Raw genomic sequence first — 23,694 nt, 5'->3', positions numbered from 1 at the left:
ATCTCTCTGTTAGATAACCACAGAGGTGCAAACATGACATCCTCTCTATGCCAGACGTAAACAATGTCAAACACTATGCTTCTCAGAATGAAGAAAGCTAGTACACCACAGGCTATACACCACATGGTAACAGATTAGGCCGCATAGGACTGATGAAGACCGATAAGGAACTGTATTGATTAGACATGCAAAAGGGAGTGTTGTAGTCTATTAGTGGTCTGATGAGGGTCAAGTACAGAAATGTTATAACATCCTTAGTATTGGATGTGATGCCCTTACTTATGAGATGAGCAACATGGAAGGCTTTCCTTACCACTGTGGACACATGGTGATCGAAGTTTAGACTGCTATCAACCTGTGTTCCCAAATCTCGCACCACTGGGTTTGAGCTTAGAGGGGTGCTATCAATATTGTAATTTGCAGGAACTTCAGAGATAACAATTTACAAATAGCAGTGAAAAATGACACTTCACCCCTCCAAATCTACTAAACAAATGAATCTCAAATATTTTTAGGACTACTCATTTTTTTTAACCCATTCTTCTGTGTTCTGGATTAGTTATGAATACTGCAATAAAATATTACAATCCTTACTGTCACAAAGTAGATCTGTGATGTCCAGCTCTAGAGAGGGAACAATTTTGCCAAACATTTTGTACTTCTTCCCAAATCTGGGCATCTGGATGATAAAGCAGGAAGGTACCTAAACAACAAAACAAACAACTGTATACAAATCTCAGATCTGAAATGTACATTGCTTTATTTTATCATTATCTAGCTATGTTTTCTCCTTCATTACATCTATGAAAAAACGGTAAATACAGACCTGATTCTTCTTCAAGCTCATCCAAGCTTTAAGTCACAAAGCTACAAAATGAATGCTTCCAGCACCTACAGATGTAACAGCATCTTTTCTACATATACTTTACTTTTATCTTACTGAGGTTACAACCTAGACAACATTTTAATTCTTAATAAAAGCTCTGGCTTTATATGTAAAATGCAAATATTTATGCTACTTTAACTCCTTAAGCATACAGTCAATGAATAATGGTGTATAATATCCGTCACTCAAAAGGAGCTGGCCTTATTTAGTATCCAGATACAGGAGTGATAACTGCTGTCAATTCACAATGATGGACTGCTTTGTCACTGGGCAACACTGTACTGCTGCTAGAAGACAATATTTGACATCTACTGTGGTCATAAATACACAAAACACATGATTGTCATTCTAACTTTTGATAGCTATTTCAGTGGCACAAAGCTACTGTCTCCCATTTTCAACCACACCTTTAAATATGGGGATTGGACATACCCTGCCCTTGTAAGACCCATGTTAAAAGTCATGTGAGTGCATGCCAAGAGCAGAGTCAATGGTTTGGTGGTATTAGATGGTCATTGAAAATGTGGTAAGCCAACTAACTACTTATCACATATCTGTAGTATGAACTACTATGTTGATACATGATAGCACAATGAGGAGGCCCTTCACTTTATTAACAGAAATAGCTGAAAGTGCTTTAAAATATTTCTTTGGTGTGCACAAGTTGTGACACATGAATTTACTTAACACAACTATCTATATGTATTACTTGGCCTTACACATATATCTAGATAGAAAAAGATGTGAATGTATATCACACTTCTCAACTGTACAGATTTTCGCAGAATGTCCGGATTTTTCCCTTATATTTTTGATGCGTTTCTCCTAAGTCTGTACCTTTCTGGCAAAAGCTGAGGATTGGAGTCATTAAATAATGACAAACATTTGAGTTTAAGAATTCACATCCTTTGGAAAACTCATGCTAATGCAAAACCTATTATTCTATCAACTTTTTAAGTTTGTAAGAGCAATATTTAAAATCTGTCCCTATTTGTCCCCCCATCATTTTAGGCTTTGTCCAGATTTTTTGCTCTAAGAGGTTGAGATGTATGAGTATATGTATATGCGTATGTGTTTGTACACACACATTTGATAATATATATATATATATATATATATATATATATATATATATATATATATATATATATAGGTGTTTACTAGGCTAATGAACACAAGGGCCTTTTTAAGCCTAGCAATGAATCCCAAATCTCTGACAAGTTCTGGTGCCCTTGAATGAATTATTTCTAAAAATTGGAACATCATAAAAGAAAGTAAGGAATTATTAGATACAGTAGGTAGAACACCTAAATTTACATTAAGACAGGATAGAAACTTTAAACAACTACTGGAGAGTATTAATAACATCAAAAGTGAAGTAGTTAATAAAGGTATGTATAGTTGCAGTACTTGTCCTTATTGTAAGTTTATTTTAGTGAGTAATTCCATTAATATCAATAACTTTGATTTAAAAAGCAAGTATAAGAATAATTGTAACTCCAAAATGGTTGTATACTTAGCTAAATGCCAACTTTGCCCATGTTTCTACGTGGGCAAAACTGTTCGTAGATTAAGGGACAGACTCTACGAACATGTATACAACATAAAGAAATCTAAGATAATGCTTTGGCTAAGCATGTATCTGAGTATTCTACACATACTTTCAAATTCTGGGTGTTAGATCAGTTAACACCTAATGTTAGGGGTGGCCCCTTCGAAATTCAATTGGAAAGGCTAGAATTAATATTGCAGATAAGATTATATTCATATAACTGGCCTGGATTAAATGACATGTGTCCCATTATGGCATTGCTAAAACTTAAAAGTCATAGTAGATAGGAATTTTATTGATTTTTTATGTTTATATATATATATATATATATATTTTTTTTTTTCAAATATATATATATATATATTTTTTTTTTTCATTTATATTTATAGAAGATCATTATATTTTTGTAATAGGATATACTATTTGGGTACTATGAATGTAATATATATTTTTAAAGTTAAATTTGGTGCTGTTTAGCTGCTTAGTATAGGAATTGATTCTTTAGACAGGTTTATTAATTTTTATATATTATTATAAGCCTTTAAAAGGTTATTAATTTGACATGTTTATTAGATTATTTTTTCGATGTGTATATTATTAATAATGGTATTTTATCTAGCAAGATGTATTCATTTTATATAGTTGGTTGTGTGTTAGCGAGGTGCCTTTAATGTGTTTTATACCTTAATTGATGCATCAGCTGATCACTAATTTTTGTATTTAAATGGCACTTCTATCGTTGTTCTTTTTTCTGAGGAAGTTCGTACATAGTACGTACGAAAAGCGCTTAATTACACAATAAACAGATTATTTTGGTTTGCTTGCCTATTTGTGGATTTTGAAGTTTAAATATATGGTATGGGTTTCCTAGGTCATAGAGGGGATTTTGCCTATGGTGATTTGAGCATGGAGAAGCTCATGTGCATTGTCCTGTTTGATTAGCCTTGAGGTATACTTATTTCAGATGTAAATCAAAACACCTCCACCTTTTGACCCTGTTTGTCTAGTAGCTGGTCTAAATATGTGGAAAGCATTACAACCTTGCACTGTGGGTGTGCACTCCACAGCTTTAAACAATGTCTCAGTGACCGCACAGACTTCAGCATTCTCAAGGGTGAAGAGAGCTTCTAGGGAGTGGAGTTTTTTTGTTTAGACTCCTGGCACTGAACAGTAATACCTTTAGATTTTCTTGGTTTTGATTTGCTATATCGGAAGTACTTTCAGTTTGGCATTGCCTAAAAAAGGCATCATACGGAAAGACAACATTTTAGCTAATATACAAAAGCCTAGAGGGGAGAGGTAATTACCATCCCTGGAAAAGCAGAGTGGTCTGCTGACCATCTCCTTCCATGTAGACAAATATTGCACACCCTTAGAATGACACCAGAAACTGAGCTAATTATTAAAGTCAATCATATTTGGTTTGTATTATGTCATCATCATCCTTAGAGAAGGTAAAATGCTGCTCAGTGGTAGGCTCATACCAGTCTGGGACACGTACTCTAACTGCTCCATGATGTCTCTCTTCATATAGTCTAAGGGGATACGTCTGAGGTCATTAAACCCACATGGACTATGATGGAGTCATACTGGTACTTGAGGTCCAATGACCTGAGTGTGTGCATAATGTGGCAGATCCTAGCCCCTGATAAGCAACGTGGCAGGAACGTTCTCCTTACTCAGCATGGTAATAGGAACATCAGTGTGTCTCACAATGGAGTCTCCAGTGACCAGAATGTTGGATTGTGTGGTGGCTTGTCTTAGCGGCTTAGAAGTGGAGGCTCCATGAGATGTGACTGTATGTGTTGATGTGGGTGTCATTCTGATACAGTGCATTCAGGGCTGCTGAGGGTATTTGTTATGTGTACTTCATCTAGGTTGTTTTTGGGGGTTTTGGAAGTTTACATTTAAGTACCTCAGCATATGTGGGTCTTGGTGTCTGCTTTGTATTGTGTGTGATGGGTGCAATATGTGCACTACTGACAAAGTACAGTTGTGTATACCTACCATAAATGTAGATGTTCGAGTGTCTTCACTGTTGCAGTCATAACTGTAGGGTACTCCTGCCAGCAGGCAGCCCGAGGTCGGCCAGAATATCAAAGTCTGGGTCCGGCGTCGGCTGTTTCAGCCAGAACCCTGACGTCAGAGCGCATGGGTATAAAGCTGACAGCCGACGCCATCTTCTCCAGCCTTTCTTGCCCCTGATGTCAGAAGCCCCCATAAAACCAAAAGGTGTCCCAAGGGAAACACAAATACGCCAGAAAGGTAGTGGAAAAGGAAACACAGTAAGCAAATAGAAACAAGAGGGGTCTGGAGGGAGGGAAACACCGACTGCAACAGTGAAGACACTCGAACATCTACATTTATGGTAGGTATACACAACTGTACTATGTTCTTCGTGTTTCACTGTTGCAGTCATAACTGTAGGGTAGAATCCCAAAGCTGAGAATATGGGAGGAGGTTATGAAGTAGAAGGAGCAGCTAGAAGACCCTGCAAAACAGCAGAGGCAAAGCCTGCCCTAGACTTAGAGTACAAAGGGAGGTTATAGTGCTTGGAAAAAGTATGCACAGAACTCCAAGTGGCAGCCTCCAGAATGTACTTGGTAGGAACTCCTCTGAGAAAGGCTGCTGAAGTGGCAGCTGCTCTAGTAGAATGAGTCCTGACGGTACCTGGAATCTGTTTTCCATAAAGAGAGTAACAATATCTTATTCCATGAGCAATCCATTTGGAAATAGTTTGCTTAGAAATGGCTTTACCAAGAGAACTAGAAGCAAAAGAAATAAGCAATTGATCTGATTTTCTGAAACTTTTAGTTTTGTCCAGGTAAAAACGTAGTTGCCTGTGTACGTCCAATGAATGCAAAATCCTTTCCCCCCCTATTTCGGGGTTTTGGAAAAAAAGGTAGGAAGGTGAATGGTCTGATTTAGAGCCACTCTAGAAACAACCTTAGGCATAAACATAGGATTGGTCCTCAAGGAAACTCTGTCCTGATGGAAAATGAGGTATGGTTCCACGGCCATGAGGGCTTGTAACTCAGACACCCTTCTGGCAGAAGTCAAGGCCAACAAGATAGCTGTCTTCCAGGATAAGAACTTAATGTCTGCAGAGGCAGCAGGCTCAAAAGGAGGCAAAGTAAGCTTTTCCAAGACATAGTTGAGATCCCAAGGAGGGACAGGAGGAGTTCTAGGAGGTTTTAAATTCTTAGCTCCTCTCAGAAATTGTCTGACCAACTGGTGGGAAAAAATGGGAGGATCACAATTGAAATGTGTTGAAATAGCAGAAGCATGAATTTTAATGGAAGAAAATGAAAGACCTTTAATCAAAAGGTCTGAGAGATAAAGTAAAATAGATGAGATATCAGGTATTAAAGGGTCAGAGCCACGATCCTGCATCCAAATACAAAATCTTTTCCATTTAGAAGCATAAGATTTCCTTGTACTAGGACGCCTAGCTTCCAAAAGAACATCCAAAACTTGTTTAGGAAGAGAAGAAGGAATCAATTGCCTTTGATGAGCCAAGCTGCTAGACAGAGAGTCTTGATTTGAGAGTGAAATACCTGACCCTGATGCTGGGACAGTAGAGAATGGAACACACAAAGCAGGCACCTTGAGGTAGTAAGTCCGGAACACAAGTTCAATGTTTTCTTAAATGAATTACACTTTCATGTAGAACGGGTCACCAAAACTCTGTAGTTAGCTTACTAACCAAAAGCAAGAGTACGGAAATGTAAAATCTAAGAAAATACAGGCGTTTTCGCTGAAGCCACAGCTGCAGCTTCTTCAGAGGTAAATTTTAAAAAAAGCGTCAAAGCCTGTGCTTTTAAAATCACGTCAATGCGTGATACAAATTACTAGAGCAAAATTTAAAAACAGACGCACCACTTAAGTGATACAGCACTTAAGCTACTAGAAAACTGTAATATCGTTACAGATAAAAAAATATAAATATATATATATATATATATATATATATATATATATATATATAAATTTTTAAAATTTACCTCTGAAGAAGCTGCAGCTGTGGCTTCAGCGAAAACGCCTGTATTTTCTTAGATTTTACGTTTCCGTACTCTTGCTTTTGGTTAGTAAGCTAACTACAGAGTTTTGGTGACCCGTTCTACATGAAAGTGTAATTCATTTAAGAAAACATTGAACTTGTGTTCCGGACTTACTACCTCAAGGTGCCTGCTTTGTGTGTTCCTTTTCTGGTCTTTTTTCGTTTGTGGGTTTTGACAGTAGAGAATGGGTCAGAGGAAGACTCCAAGGCGGGGCCAAGGAAAGGAGCAGTAGAGTAGGGTACCAAAACTGACGAGGCCAATTTGGAGCTATCAAAATGATCAGTCTGGGTTTGTCTAGCTTTATCTTTAGCAATACCCGAGGCAGAAGAGGAAGAGGAGGGAAGGCATATCCCGAAAGATTCCTCCAGCTGAAGGACAGGGCATCCACTTTCCAAGCTGTCTTGTGGAAGGACCTGGTGCAAAAGAGAGGTAACTGATGGTTGAGATGGGAAGCAAACAGATCTATCTGAGGACAGCCCCAAACTGCAGTTATCTTGCTGAATACGTTGGGGTCCAAAATCCATTCGTGAGGATCCAAAATGTTTCTGCTTAAGCTGTCTGCTAAGAGATTTTGTCTTCCTGGAATGAATTGTGCCTGAAGATCCAGATTCAAATTTAGGGCTGTATCCCATAAGGTCATGGCAAGTCTGCAAAGGGGGTAAGAGTGAGAGCCCCCTTGCTTGTTTATGTACCACATGACTGTGGTATTGTCTGTTTGAATTAGCAGAGGTCCTGGCTTCAAAAGAGTCTGGAAGGCTAGAAGAGCATTTTGGACTGCTAACATTTCTTTCAAGTTGATGTGCCATAGAAGGTGTTTGTTTGTCCAAGAACCCTGTTGGCATTTGCCTAGAAAATGAGCTCCCCATGCATAATCCGAGGCGTCCGTGGTTATGATCCGAGTAGGTTGAAGTACGAAGGGCTTGCCTTAGCTCAAAACACACGCCCTGGACCACCAAAGGAATTCCTTCTGGAGGCAGGGAATCAGTGGAATCATTGTATCCAGACTGTGGCAATGTTGAGACCATACACTCTTTAGATACCATTGAAGTTTCCTCATGTGAAGCCTCGCATTTGGAATCAACAGGATGCAAGAGGCCATGTAGCCCAGAGCCTGCAGGAATTTCCTTGCAGTGAGCTGAGTCAATGCTGCTAAGGTCTTGAAGATTGAAGCCAGCTGTAACTGTTTTTCTGGAGTGAGGAAGGCCTTCTGTAAACTTGTGTCCAAAAGAGCTCCCAAGAAGGTCATTCGTTGAGAAGGAATCAAATGTGACTTTTTTGTGTTCACTGAGAATCCCAGTAGTAGGAGAAGACGTTGAACAAAATGTAGGTGTTGAAGTAGAAGGTCTTTGTTGTCTGTCTGAATTAAACAGTCATCCAGATAGGGGTAAATCTGAATCTCCTGAAGTCTGCAGTAAGCCACTACTGGAGCCAGGCATTTGGTAAAAACTCTGGGCGCAGTAGATAAGCCAAATGGCAGTACAGAGAATTGGAAGTGTCTCGAGCCTGCCTTGAATCTGAGGTACTTTCTGCAATGTTGCCTTATGGGGACGTGTAAGTAAGCCTCTTTTAAGTCCAATGTTACCATCCAAGCATCTTGTGAGAGCATTGGAAGAAGTTGTTGAAGTGTAAGCATCTTGAATTTTGGAATTTCCAAAAAGGTGTTTAATATTGAGATGTCCAGAATAGGTCTCCAGGAGTTTTGTTTTCTTGGGACCAGAAAAAGTCTTGAGTAAAAACCTTTCCCCACCTCTAGAGGTGGAACAGGTTCTATGGCTCTTAAGGCTAATAAAGCATCCACTTGATTTAAGGCCTCTGTCCATTGATGTTTTGGCAGATCTGGCCAGCCGGAAGGCCTTGGCAGAGTGTGAAAGTGGAATCTGTAACCTTTCAAAATCACGTTTAACACCCATTTGTCCTGGGTAATGTGAGTCCAATTTTGGTAAAAAAGAGAAAGTTTTCCTCGAGAGGGGCATCCAGGAAGGAGGACCTGAAGCCCAACAGAGGAGTCATTGAGTCTGTTTTCTTTGGGTTTGAGATCTGTCTTCTCCCTTCTAGGTGAAGAAGCAGTCCACTGTCTAGATCTGTAAGAGGCCTGAGCCTGCCCGACCTCTGGAGCGTCTATATCTTCCCTTTGAGGCCTGTCAGAGGAGGAAAAGACCAATTTTTGGAGGGCCAATTTCTGGAAAATCTAGGAGGCTGTACTTGCAAGAAATCTTTTTACAGTCTGCATAGAATTTCTTCCATCTTTTTAATAACCTCCTCAGCCTTAGATCCAAATAAGACATCATGCTTAACAGGGGCATCTAGCAATTTTGCCTTAACTTGTTCAGGTAAATTCTGCTCACGAAGCCAAGCATGTCTCCTGATAACAGTACCAGAGGCAGCCGCCCTGCAAGAAGCCTCTAAGGCATCAAAACCACAATGTAAACTATGTTTGCTAACTTGTTCAGTAGCATGCAACACATCCTGTAATTCCTTGCCCTCAGCACATGCAGGAAAGGAAGAATCCTTTGTTTTAAAACAGATAAAAGAAACTGTTGATACTTAAACATGTGAAACTGGCAATTTAAAGCTCTAATAGAAAGGGTAGCTGAAGTATAAACCCTTTTGCCCCACCTGTCCAAGGCACGAGAATCCTTTTCAGAGGGGATAGGATTCTTAGAGGAGGCGGCCTTAGCAGCCTTGGAACCCTGCAAAATGGTTTCAGGATCAGCAGAAGGGTTCTTGAATAAGAATTGATGGGAATCAGAGACCCTGTAAAATCTATCAGGCTTAGAAGGAGCAGGTGGCATGGAATCAGGATTCAAGTTAGCTTCAGAGAAGGCATCATCCACAATGTCAAGTACAGGAGGAATAGCTAAAGGCCTGTGCTGGGAGAAGAAGAAATTCCCTGAGTCTCTTTTGGAAGCAGAATAATCCTGACCTTCCCAATGAAAATGCTCCCTCATCTCATGCAAGGTTTCCCCAAAAGAGAAATCTTCAGGGGGAGAGGCAGAGGAACAGAATCCTCTGCATCTGAATCCTCATATGGAGGAAAAGAGTAATCCTGATCAGAGGAAGAAACAGAAGATACAGAAGCCTGATCAGAGGAATCATAAGGGATATCCTGTCTGGGCCTTTTGTCAGGAGGAGGGTGAGAGCCCCTAATCATAGTTAAAAAATCCTCAGCCATCCGAAGTAATTGCTTCTGAGTCTTAGGAGTTGAATCCGAAGAAGCTTGAGCAGAAAGTCTGGGTTTAACAGGAGTCTTTGACTTAGCTTTGTCTTTGTGGAAATAGTAATGTGTGAAGGCCTGAAGACCCCCTCAGAAGCCGGTACCTGCACAGCGTTTCCGGACCCATCTGAAGGAGCGACGTCCGAAGGTCCTGCAGCAGACAAATTACTAGGTCTAGTTGGCTCACCATGTGAGTCCGTGTCGGTCATCGGTTCTGAAGTGGCGGACGACAGGGGCTGCAAAAGCACCTCACTGATGACCGCCGAACCCGAAGCTGGCTCCGGCTGCAAAGTATCCTGTTTGGACCTCGGAGGCCTGTCCTTGTCTTTGCGCTTCTTCTGTAATCCGGTAGTCGGTAAAGTATCCGACGACAATCTATAATTAAATCGTCTACCGAAGTAATTCAAGGCCCAATCGTACCTGCGCTTGATAGTGCGAGAATTAAACCTGGCACAGAACCGACAACAAGAAACGTCGTGGTCAGGGCCTAAGCAAGGTAGACAGTAAGAGTGGAAATCTTTATGAGGTATTTGTTTTCCACACGCTACACAATTATTAACTTTTTCTGACATCGGAGGAGCAAGAAAAAAGTTTCCCCAACGGGGTACTTAGCTTTGAGAAGAGAAGTAGAAAATTTCGGACCGACGACAATCACACCACGTTGTCTTGAAAACGCCAACCAACAACTAGCAAACTGCTTTGCACCGCACGGCAAGAAAGACTGGAGAAGATGGCGTCGGCTGTCAGCTTTATACCCATGCGCTCTGACGTCAGGGTTCTGGCTGAAACAGCCGACGCCGGACCCAGACTTTGATATTCTGGCCGACCTCGGGCTGCCTGCTGGCAGGAGTACCCTACAGTTATGACTGCAACAGTGAAACACAAAGAACATCCTTACTGACAACAGGAGTACTTTTATGCGAGAGCTTTGCCTCCAGTGACACTGTGTAAATACATCACTCACATACCATATCAGGTTGTTTGAGAATTAACTGGTTGTCATGATGGAATTTCTACACTGCCTCAGGATGCCTATATCCACCAAGCTGGTAACACAGATAGTGGGAAAGTTCATATCCATGGCAACATACCCTTTTTATTGACTACAAAGTTGGAGTGAGAATATAAAGTAATGCCAAGAGTATCTGGTTTGCAACCATGGGGGCAATGCTTGCCTCTGCAAACTAGTTGTCCTATGTGCAACTAGGTATTTGTGAAATTTCAATTGTGCTTTTACAGGAAAAATGTCACTCAAGATGTCTGTGTCTATACAGGGCACTGCCAAACACTTGAAGGGGAAACTAATAAATAGACCCTGATGACACATGGATGAGGTACTTAGGCAGACATTGTGAACTTAGAAACAAATCATGCAGCACTTAATGAAAACAATTAACTTGTCAAGAATGATGAAAAAAGGGGAGTCTCTTGAATGGCTACTGTCTGGCTATTACTAGTGCTGGTCTCACCACAGATTCACTCTGTTGGGATACAATACTCCTTTGCTTCTTCTCTCACCAGAAGCAAAATATTAGCACCAATCCCAAGATGAGAAGCAGGCCACAGCCTGTTTGGTAATCCACAATCTTGTCCCAGATGATGTAAGGATCTGTAGACTTGTTGTAGTCTTTTCTTGGTAGATGCATTGAATGGTAACCACACCAATCAGGAACGCCAAAGACAAGCACTCACTGCCCAAGCAGGAACAGTCTGGAATCAATGCACTATGCATCTTTTCTCACCAGGAGCAAGATATACACACAAATTCTAAGCTGGCACCTATGAAACAGTTATTAGGCTTCCCGGTGATCAGCACTCTCCAGGAAATAATGTCCCTGTGCTCCTTCTCTCACGAGGAGCAGGACAGAAGCACTAATCCCAAGATGACTACTGGGAGTCAGAATGTGGATTCTCCGGTAACTGGTGGTCTTGTTGTAGATGTTGCAGATTTTAAAGGTAAGATAGAAAAATTGGTTATATGAAAGTGGAGGGAACTAAGCATTAGCTATCAAAGTGGGGAGCCACTAATTTTAAAACAGCAAGACACAATGGAATGGGGTGGGCACTTTGTATTCTGGTTCTATGAAATACAGTGGGATAACCAATAATTTAAATAGTTTTAAGGGAGTGATTTCACAAAATGATAATTTTATGCTTACCTGAAACAGCCAATGAAAGGGGAGAGGGAAGGAAATATGTGGTCAAATGTTAACTTAAGGGGAAGACAACAAGAATGACAGTTGAGTTTAAAAACACAACAGTGCCAGGGAGAAAGGTTGGGGGAAATCTAAATTCTGTGTGACTCACAAAAGACACAGCTGTGGTCTCTTTCTTAATTTAAATATGCAATTAAAAGCAGAACACAAGAAACACAGTTTAATTAGAGAAAATGAATCACAATATACAAAATAGAAGAAGGCAATAAAGTAATACAAAATACAGTAAAATCATAGTAACCTTTCCCTCACACTAAGTTGTGGCAGAGTCTAGGTGAGTTTTTCCATATATTTAAACATACATATACACACACACACATATATATATATATATATATAGATATATATATAGATATAAATATATATATATGTATGTATACATATATGTATATATATATATATATATATATATATATATATATATATCTATCTATATATATATATATATATATATATATATATATACATATATATATAAATATATATACACATATATATATATATATATATATATATATATATACACATATAGACACACACACACACACACACATTGCATATTTTTGGATTTGGTATAACTTGTTCCTTGTGTATGGCCCATATCTGACCCTCTCTTCTCCCCTACATTTTCTGAGCCTGAGAATTTCCATAAACGGATCCCCTTCAGAAGCTCAAAGTTTCAAAACTTCAAACTTCAAATGTCTGAGACCAGAAGATCAAAGTTTTGAAACTTCAAACATTTTGAATGGAGATTGCCTTATACAGAAGAATGGGATACTTACAGTTTTTCTCATGGTAGTGCAATCTCAGAGTTGGTATATTTATTTAGCAGGGGGTGTAGGGGGCTTGTCCCCCCTGCAAAAACATAAAAATGATTTATTTTTATTTAGTTTTCAAAGTTTCAAAATTTCAGTCTTCTCGTCTTGGCCGTTTGAACTTCAAAGTTTTGAAACTAGGAGCTTTAGAAGTAGATCCCCATGCACACATGTGTGCGCACAAACACACACACACACACACATTTTTTCTATAAGCTGTCTTACTACTTGGCCTGAGGGCAATTTACTACCTTGTATCTTTTCTCAAAGATGTCTTAGACTCACATACAGTTGCTAAATCCTTAATACACCTCTGCTCTTAGCAGCAGAGTTCTTTTTTCGGTTCTGATAACCGCCACCATCCCTTCCCCTCCCATTTCCACAGAGTGTAGTCTCACTGCCATATGATTTATTATATACCATCATTATGCAACACAAATGCAGAACTAAAAGCTAAAAACTGTTACATGACATTATAACTAGCACACTGGTCAACATCCAGCTACACAGGGAGTTTACACTTACTTAGATAAGGAGTAAACAGCACCAATCACAAAAAAGATGCAAACTATGTATGTACCACTATTTCAGTCACTATCGCTGAATGTGATCTGTTTAAATGCTCTTGGATTAAAGCCTTCATTGTAATTTATGTGGAAAATAGAAACGTATATATTACTTGTGACTGGTACGTATAGCTTAGATCTGATGAGGTTCTGACAAAAGCGAAAGCACTCATCACTTGTTTTAACTTGATAAACTGTGGTTTAAACAAGCAATACCAGCTTGAATCCTGTTTTCTTATTTTTAATAAGAATGCAAAATGATCTTTGATACGGATCTTACATAAGTTGTTATGACAATGAAATATTTTAGTAATTCATAAACCAATATCGTTTCAATACAACTAACCTTTCCTTTTTTTGCTTCATAGGTTCATACTAGGCTATCTGCCCTAGGACATTTATAAGCCTAGCCAGTGTGTGTTTGGCTTTCGTCACCCATTTTAAATTAATTTTGCTATGCCCTTTTTCGAGGTTAGTATACTGTGCCTCTGTCTAACAGTGACACAGAAGTGATACCCGGGGTAAACCTACGAACTCCCATCCACTCATCAAGATTCCTCTTGAAGACAGTCAATGAGGGACTCTGCCTAACCTGGACTGGGATTTTATTCCAGAATGAAGGGAGCCTCTGGGTTATGAATCTGTCCCTCCAGCATGTCCTGTTTATTTCAGTGCTGAGGTTCAAGTCTCTTGAGCGCGTAGCTCGATGGGAATTGGATTTTCTGAGGTGCAGCATGTCCATTAATTCCAGGTTGGACATGGCTTTATGCGTCAGGCACAGTCCGCCTCTGAGCAGGCGGTATGCCACTAAGTAGAGCTGGATTTTCTTTAACCGGGCAGCATATGGCATCTGTTTGAGCCCTTTGATCCTCTTGGTGAGGTACGTTTGGGGTCTTTCCAGTTGCTGCAGGTGTCTGGTAAGGTACATCCCAAAAGGGGCATTGTACTCAATTATGGGCCTGATGAGAGATGAGTAAAGAGGCACGATGACTTCCCCTGATCTAGATGTGAATCCCTTCATGATTAGGTGGGCTATATAAAATGTTTTTCTAACCACTTTGGCCACGTGGTTGTCAAATGAGAGACTGCTATCAACTTGGGTCCCCAGGTCCCTAACTACTACTTCTGTACTTAATGGATTACCACCCATGTGGTAATTTGTGGGCACTTTGTTTTTGCCAAAAGGGATGACTATACACTTTTTGGCGTTTAGCTTGAGGCCATGGCTCTGGCACCAGTTGTCTGTTTCTATGAGGCCCTTTTGGAGGATGCTTGTGTCAGCTGGAGTGTCGATTATGGCGCCCAGTTTGCAGTCATCTGCGAACTTGGTCAGCTACAGTCCTTCCGTGTTGGCCTGTACCTCCGAGAAATATATACCGAACAAGAGAGGTCCCAGGACTGAGCCTTGTGGGACGCCACTTGTAACTGGTTTGGAGTCTGACATGGCTCCAGCAATTCTAACCATGTGGGTTCTGTCCTTGAGCCAGTTTGCAACCCATCTAGTGACATAGGGGTTTATATTTAAGCTGGTGAGCTTATCTATAATACTAGAGTGTGGGATATTGTATCGAAGGCTTTTGCGAGGTCCAGGTAGGCTGTGTGGACCACCTTCCCCTCGTCAAAGGCCTTGGTGACTGTTTCAAAGAAATCAACCAGGTTTAAGAGGCAGGATCTGCCCTTAACAAAGCTGAACTGGGTAGGATCCAGTGTCTGTAGGTCCCCAATATCTTTATTTATGAGGTCCATGATGATCCTTTCCATAGCTTTGCAGACCAAGCTAGTCAGGCTTATGGGGCGATAGTTTCCAGGATCCGTTGAGGCACCACCTTTGTGGAGAGGGACCACTGTTGCTGTACGCCACTCTTTGGGTACATATCCTGTAGTAAGGCTAAGACTGAACAGTAGTTTTATGTTTGGGTTTAGCTCTTCTTGGAGTTCATGTAGGATGCAGCCTGGGACACCGTCTGGTCCCATTGATGCTGTGTTTTTTGCTTTGGAGAGGGTGGCTCTTATCTGAGCATCTGAGATGTCAGGGGGCAGCACTCTGCTGGGATAGATATTTGCCCTTTTGGTGGGGGGGGGAGAAGTTTGCACTGAACCTGTCAGCTAGGATGTTGCCAATGTCTGTGGGTTCGTGTATTTTTGTCATTTTGGACTAATTCTGAGCATATCTGGGAATTCCCACCCAGGTTCCTAACATAACTAAAGAAAGCCTTGTGATTATCCTTAATGTCCTGTGCAATGTTTCTCTCGAAGATGGCCTTAGACGATTTTATGAGTGCCCGTAGTTTTTTGCTAATACTGATCAGAGATGCCTTTCCTTTTTGGGATTTTGCTCTATCATGTAGTAGCTTCCTCTTTCTATTGTATAGTTTGTTTATGGCTGGGGTCCACCAGACAAGACGTCTGCCTTTGGAGGATTGGGTCTTGGTTTTATTTGGGATTGCATGATCCATGCATTCCTGAAGGTGTTCATAGAATGCGTTTATAAAGGATTCTGCTGTCTGGGCTGTATTTTCCACAGGCCCGGGGGCTTTGATGGATTCCACCTCGGTTTTGAGGAGTGTGAAATTTGCTTTAGAGAAGTTTTTCACTGTGGTTCTCTGGGCAGGGGGTGGGGTCGGGATGTGAATATTCAGTGAGATTAGTTTATGGTCTGATCTTACCAGTGAGGGATACACTTCTGGTCTGGAGCACAGAGTCCCCATGTTGGTGATGATCAGGTCCAGTATGTTTTCCCCTCTTGTGGGAGTGGTAACAAGTTGTTCCATAGCATTTGAGTTTATAAATTCTAGGAACCTTTGGGCTAGGGTGTTGGAGCTAGAGTAATGCTCCCAGTCTATGTTTGGGTAGTTGAAGTGGCCCAATATAATGGTGTTTGGAGAGACCTTCATATTTTCCAGTGTTCTCAGGAAGGCTGAGTGGGGTTCCTGGGTTTGGGAGGGTGGTCTGTAGCAGGCTATAAACTGGAAGGCAGTTTTACCCACTGTTAGTTGCACATGGATAGTCTCTGATGCTTCGTGCTGTGCCACCAAACTGGAGGTGTGGGTATCTTTGTGAATATTGATACTCCCCCTCCTTTTGTGGTTCGGTCCAAGTTTTGGGGCCGAAAAGCATGGTATAAGGTATAACCTGGTAGTGCTGGGGTGCTCTCGGGAGCCTTGAACCAGGTTTCTATTACTGCACAGATATCGATGTTCTCCATGCTAAGGAGAGTTTCGAGTGTGTGCATCTTGAGGTTTAGACTTCTGGCATTGAATAGCATTACTCTTAGTTTCTTATCCCTTGTGATACCTATGAAGGTGGGTTTGTCTTTTGAGCCTTGCCTAAAAAAGGCACTATGGGGGTAGCAAGAGCCTTTGCCAATATCCGAAAGCCCAGGGGTGACAGGTGCAAGCCGTCCCTAGTGAAGCATCGTGGCTTGTCGAGCATGTCATCCCAGGCTGACAGGCATTGGATCACCTTTGAATGACACTAATACTTAAGCCAATTGTTGAAATTGATCATCTTGTCTTCATATTGTGGCATCATTCTTGGTAAAGGTAAGATGCTTCTCAAGGTCAGGGTCATACTGGCCTGGGCTACATGCTCAGAGAGCTCCTCTATGTCTCTTTTCATGTAGTCCAGGGAGATACGTCTCAGGTCATTCACACCAGCACGGACAATGACTGAGTCATATTTGTACTTGCCTTGGAGTGACCTGAGTGCTTGTGTTATGTGGCAGATCCTAGTGCCCGACAGGCAGATCACCATGACCTTCTCCTTGTTCAGCCTGGTGAGCGGGACGTCAGTGTGCCTGATGAGAGAGTCACCTATTACAAGTGTATCAGGTGTGTTGTTTAGCCTTAAGGGCTGTGACTGTTCGGCACACTGGCTTTGTGAGCTATGTGTTGCATGTGTTTTGTTTTGGGGTAGCGGTTGCTTGGGTGTCTGCTTTGGAGGTCCCTGCTGCTTAGGCAGATTTTTATTTGGAGCCTCCGAGTATGTTTTTGTGTGTTTATGTGTTTGGTTTGCTGTTGTGGTAGGTCGATGTGAGACTGGAATTGTAGTGAGTGTGGTTTCCTTTTCCTCCTGACTGGTTACGCCAGTACTGAGTTGAGAGAGCTTAGCCTCCAGTTTGGCTATATGGTTGCATCTCTCACATGTGTTGGAATTTGTTGGGAGGAGGAGAGGGTTGTCTGTGTACATGAGGCAGTTGTAACATTGCCTCAAGATTCCCAGATTCACCAGCTGTACCAGAGAGGAGATTGACAACTGACCTTTGGACATGCTAGAATAGTATTGGGAATTCCTTTATAATTGAAAAAAAGGGCCAATGGGGAAAAAGGTACTCAAGGGGAGTTTGTGAGGGTTTAGTGCTTTTAATTTATTAGTGCTGACTTAGTGAGCAAGTGCAAGGTAACTTAAATGCAATGTGTTACAGGTAACTTAAATGCAAAAATGACAAACAGTAACATTCTTTCAAGTGAAACAAGGAAATAAGTACAGTAAGCAATGGAGATATCACTAGGGATCCACAGAAGTGCTGAAAAGCCACGTTTTAGGTGGAATTAGCGTTTCAGGGAAATAACAAGCATACAAACAAAGCTAGATTCAGCAGGCCTGGATCTAGTCTATGCTACAGCAAACAAGGTGTACTAATTTCAGTAAGAAACAGTTTAAATATGCAGGCACCATAAGCCTTTAACCAGAAATTCCCAGCTCAGAAGGGCAGAGTCCAGCCTCTCCTCCCACAAGAGTGCAGACCATGAACCTTCTTAATGTAAAATAACTGGCCTGAAGCCCAAGTGCTTAAACCAGAACTAATACACTTTTAGAATCACAGACACTGAGCCCTCAATCAGCAGTTCCCAACATAGAAGGATGTAAGCTACCTGTCCTGCCACCACAGTGCAGGCCACAAACCTTCCTAATGTAAAACAACTGGTCTGAAGCCCAAGTGATTAATCCAAAAGACTTAGAATGATAGCTACAGTTTAATCAAGTTACTACCAAGCAGTAATAAATACAATTGAATACTTTAAAGAATGCCTGGATTAGTGCTCAAGTTATACAAACAAAGCTAGATTCAGCAGGCCTGGATCTAGTCTATGCTACAGCAAACAAGGTGTACCAATTTCAGTAAGAAGCAGTTCAAATATGCAGGCACTATAAGCCTTTAACCAGAAATTCCCAGCTCAGAAGGGCTGAGTCCAGCCTCTCCTCTGACAAGAGTGCAGACCATGAACCCTCTTAATGTAAAATAAGTGGCCTGAAGCCCAAGTGCTTAAACCAGAATTAATACACCTTTAGAATAACAGACACTGAGCCCTCAATCAGCAGTTCCCAACTTAGAAGGATGTAAGCTACCTGTTCTGCCACTATAGTGCAGACCACAAACCTTCTTAATGTAAAACAACTGGTCTGAAGCCCAAGTGCTTAAACTAAAAGGCTTAGAATGAGTTACACCAAGCAGTAATAAATACAATTGAGTACTTTTACTTTTAAGATGACACAAAAGCAAAATAAAGTAGGAAGAAACACAAATACAGTAAAAGCAGATAAAAAAAAATTTAAGTGGAAAGAGAGAAAGGAGTAGCAGAAACTAAGCTGATTGGCCTTCTCAAATGTTCTCCATGTACTGGGTAGAATGAGGTAATGACACTAGACTGAGAGGAGGGTCCCAGATCAAATTTACACTAGGGGCGGGCAACTGCAAAGCCACCAACAAACTGCAGAATTGTTTCTCACAGCTGAAAAGCAGCAGTGAGCCTTTAAATGAAAGTTTTAAACAGCTAAAAGAGCCTCTAGAAAAAAAGAGTTTAACTGCAACAAGTTATCAGAAACAAACAACCCAACAGATGCTTAATAAAAGTGGACAATTTCCATTTAATACCTCACACCCAGTGAAACTAGCTAGAAAAATACACAGTACACAAAGTGCTATAAATAACAAAGAAATAAAGAACAAAATAAACAAAAAACAGGATACTTAATGTTATATATTATAGCTCCGAGTTTCCTCAGTGTCCTTCCTTCGATCAGCTCAGTGTGAAATGGCAGAACACACACAACTGAACTTCTTAGGTAACAGGAAGTTGAAACCTGAGACAGCTTTTAAGAAAGAAATCTCAAAAGAACCAATGAGGTGCTTAGTCTAAGCTGTAGTCCAGATGACCTCAGTCAGCAAATGACCTCAAACAATTCTCTCTCACTGAAATGCCTGATGGCTTTGGCTAAACCAAGATGTTCCTGAATATGTGCTCAGACACATAGCCTCCACAAACACTAGGCCCAAATACAAGCCTGAATATGGAAATGCTATAAATATCCTCACTACTTAGAACAAACTGCAGAAATGTTTCTCACAGTTGAAAAGCAGCAGTGAGCCTTTAAATGAAAGTTTTAAACAGCTAAAGGAGCCTCTAGAAAAAAGAGTTTAACTGCAATAAGTTATCAGAAACAAACAACCCAAAAGATGCTTAATAAAAGTGGACAATTTCCAGTTAATACCTCACACACAGTGAAACTAGCTAGAAAAATACACAGTACACAAAGTGTTATAAATAACAAAGAAATAAAGAACAAAATAAACAAAAAACAGGATACTTAATGTTATATATTATAGCTCCGAGTTTCCTCAGTGTCCTTCCTTCGATCAGCTCAGTGTGAAAAAGGAAACTGTACTTCACTTAAGGCTGGAAAACTACATTTCCTTGGTATTAGGTTATGTTGTCTATACATATGCACACACACACCCACACACACACACACACACACACGCAGACATACTCGCACACAAATTATACATGTGCAAAAGTGTGTGTGTGTGTGTATATGTGCACAAGTATATATCCACAAACCTGAGCAGCCAAATGCTCCGGACTGTGCAGAATGCGCCGCATTTATGATTGATTTTGCCCAGTGTTCCACTGTTCCGTACTGAGCAGTGGTGGCTCCACTTTGTGAGTTTTGACCATCTCATATACTGCAATTACAGCCAATCAGTAATGTGGTATACGTCAATTAACTACTCCTGAGACAAAGGGAGCCAATCAGGAGGCATAAAACGCAGCCTGAGCCAATCATGTACCACTACCAGTTTTCATGGTACTGCAATACCTTCAAGTTGAGGAGGATTCGTTAAAACAGTAATTTGCTCTCGCAATGGATACGATCAAGGTGCTGCTAAGGGGCTGGCGCCCACCCATAATAAAAATCTCTTTTATGTAGAGTTTTGATATGTTATGGGTTAGGTTCAGGTCAGGCAGCAAAATGCTGCCATTCAACGAACTTCTGTCTTCCGTGCCACCACCTGAGTGAAATGTTTCTGTGAGTCTGAATCTTTGAACTTTGTACCCAGTTGGCTGAGAGATGATTAGAGGTTCCGACAGTATACAAAAAAATTCTGTGTTTGCATCATGACTGGAGACAGTCGCTGATTTTCCAGATATTTTTAATTTTTTATTACCTTGGAAAAGACTGCGCTTAGACATATGCAGTCGAGTCTATTGCATTTAAATGCCAGTAATCTTATTACTTAGCTACTAATGGACAATAAAGTTAACTAGATCTAGTTTGTGTGATGATGTTTCTGCTGGGCTTCTGCTGCTATACCTGCTACAGTCGTGCTGCCCTTCTTGCAGGTGGTAGTCAGGGAGAGAAAGAATTTTATTTGTTTGTTCATTTCATTTATTTATATATTTTGTTTTGTAGGAAGACAGTGTAGCACTGTGAAAAGGCAAGTTTTTTTTTTAATCCAGTTAACACCCATGGCTCATAATGGCATCCAGACATGTTTTGGAACAGTCTTCTTTAACCAAATGACATATGAATTAATAGTAAGCAATATTAGAAACAGCAAGGCATAAATAATAAAAAGTACGCTAAGCTTTTTAGTTTGGAATGCCATACAGTGAAAATATTCACTGTTAGCCACTCATTGTTCATATTTTCATTTATAGATTCATACTTTTAAAACTGGGAGAGCTGTAAGTGAATCAGCATTCTTCATATTTGGTTGGTGTGTGTGAGTGTGTGAGTGTCTGTGCGCGTGTGTGTGTTTAATGACAGTCCTGACTTGTCAGGGACAATGTCAGTATCTGTAGGTATGTAAAACCAATGTACCTTGCAACAGATATAATTTGTCAGTGGCAATATGAGTGTCATTGTGTGTGTGGGGGAGAAAATGTGGAGGGGTTAGGAAAGTTAAAAAGCATGGTTTTTTTTGTTTGTTTTAATACTTGATAGTTGCACTTGAATGCTATTATGTAGCAATTTTCTACTGACTTTATTTTATTTACTGATGTGTGTCTTACCGAATTTTACAAATGTCCAGTATCTGCTAACTTAATACTTGTGACAGAAAGCCCACTTCAGCTAGGCCCCATGGAAATGTGTTTTTGCGCAGTGCAAAAATAGGGTGTTCCACATTTTGACTGTTGGTCACACATTGCTAAGGTCTGTGTTCCACATTGGCCTCTTAAGAGGTTGAGACCTATGCCCCAAACACAATAAAATATATGTATACACACAAACAAATATATTTTATGCTTACATTTATAAAGCACACACATTCTATGTCTTGAAATTTCAATATGAGCTAAAATTAATCCCCACTTCAGCAGGAACACCAGATTCCAAAACCTAAAATATTTAACTTAAAGCCATCAGCACTAACTATATTTAAAGTAAAAGTATTTAAACAAATGAATTCATACTATTACCACCTTGTTTTTCAGTACAAAGATAGAAGCAACATGTCTGCTTTTACCACATAGACAAAATGATAAAAGACACAAAAGCACACATTTTAACAAATTTGAAAAGTTTAAAAATAAAACAGTACAAGAGGATTCTAAATGCATATGTATGAGTGGTACTTCAGGGACTTGGGAGCACACACACATAATAATCTAGCCTTTGACCATCAGATGTCTACAGTAGTAAGGAAATTGTTCTAAGTTGTGCAACTTATAAACATAGGTATGGCATCTAGGTCACAGGAGGACATTGTTCCAATGTATTCCACATTCATCAGACATATCATTGAGTACAATGCCCCATTTGGTATGCACATAACCCAGGCATATCCAACAACTGAAATATCCACAGAAGTTCCACAAAAAGAATACAGGAAGTAACATCCTATGTAGACCACCTCAAGGCCCTATCCCTGTATTCTGTCTACAGGCTGCTGAGGGGAGATCTATGCCTGGCATACAAGGCATTGTTAGACCCCACCCTGATGGACCTCCTGCATGTCCACAAAACAAGCAGCACCAGAGTTACCCATTCTAAAGTCTTTGGTACTCAAACAGATCTAAAAATGGCAAATGACTGGTGCCAAAACCTTGGTCTGACTTGGTCTGAGACTAAATGCTAAAAAATGTGTAATCTTACTTTTTGGTAAATCAGACATCTCTACAAGTTATAATATTGATACCACACCACTAAAAGTAGACCCAGTGGTGAGGGACCTAGGAACATGGACAGATAGCAACCTAAACTTTGACCACCAGGTAGCTAAAGTAGTGAGGAAATCCTTCTGCTCAACCTATAAGTAAAGGCATGGCAGTGAGTTCAAAGGAAGTCATAGTGTCGTCGTACTCAGCCCACATCAGGCCCATAACTGAGTACAATGCTCCCTTCTGCATGTACCAAACCAGGCACTTACACCAAATGGAGTGACTCCAGACGTTTCTCACTGAAAAAATACAAAGCGTAAGACACGTGTCTTATGCAGACCAATTAAAGGCCCTATCCCTTTACTCCATCTCAAACTGTTTATTGAGAGGGGACTTATGCCTGACCTACAACGCATTCTCTGACCCAGCCCTGATGAAAATGTCATATATTTGCAAGGAAAATTATATGAGAGTTGCATGTTCTATGGACCTGAACCTTATTTGTGACTTGAACAGAACTTGCTGGAGAGACAGATTCTTATCCCAAAGGCTACCTCGTCTACAGAATGAACTTCCCATCTTCGTAAAAGAAAGCCTGCCCCTAAAAGAATATGGATAAACGCATCTAAAACTGTGAATACACTCCTGGGGTACTGCCCATGTCCCTTTTGGAAAGAGGCAGTCTGTAAAATGACTGAGGGCTCCAACACCCAAAGACCCACTACCCTAATACTACTATATCCCATATCCGGGGAATTAAGATATAATATTTCCATAAAATGGGTACTATTGGCTAGGCTTTTAAAGGTGCTTGTGCCATTAGCATAGTAATCAACTATGAACCTATGAATCTCTAATCCATCAGTCTGCCTGTATCTGAAGTTCTCTTTCATTTCAAGTATCCTTATAATCTGCTGTACATGACAGCATTAACATAAAAACGTTAAACATCACTATGCTTGGAAGATGCTCAACATTTGCACCTGTCACACCCATTA

The 23,694-nt window shown here is 40.5% G+C and overlaps 1 protein-coding gene across 2 annotated transcripts in view; it reads right to left on the bottom strand.

The window, feature by feature from the left end:
• LOC122798413 (ubiquitin carboxyl-terminal hydrolase CYLD-like) overlaps nt 1-23,694 on the bottom strand; it is a 1,245,230-nt gene that overhangs the window by 179,905 nt on the left and 1,041,631 nt on the right. For both annotated transcript variants that reach the window (XM_044067332.1, XM_044067333.1), the window contains one exon: nt 595-703. In XM_044067332.1, the coding sequence (XP_043923267.1) occupies nt 595-703 (109 nt within the window). The remainder of the gene's footprint in view (nt 1-594; nt 704-23,694) is intronic.

This window comes from Protopterus annectens, chromosome 3.part1 (genome assembly GCF_019279795.1).
Source record: "Protopterus annectens isolate FY-2018-M chromosome 3.part1, PAN1.0, whole genome shotgun sequence".
NCBI lineage: Eukaryota > Metazoa > Chordata > Ceratodontiformes > Protopteridae > Protopterus > Protopterus annectens.
This window is presented reverse-complemented; position numbering and strand designations above follow the sequence as displayed.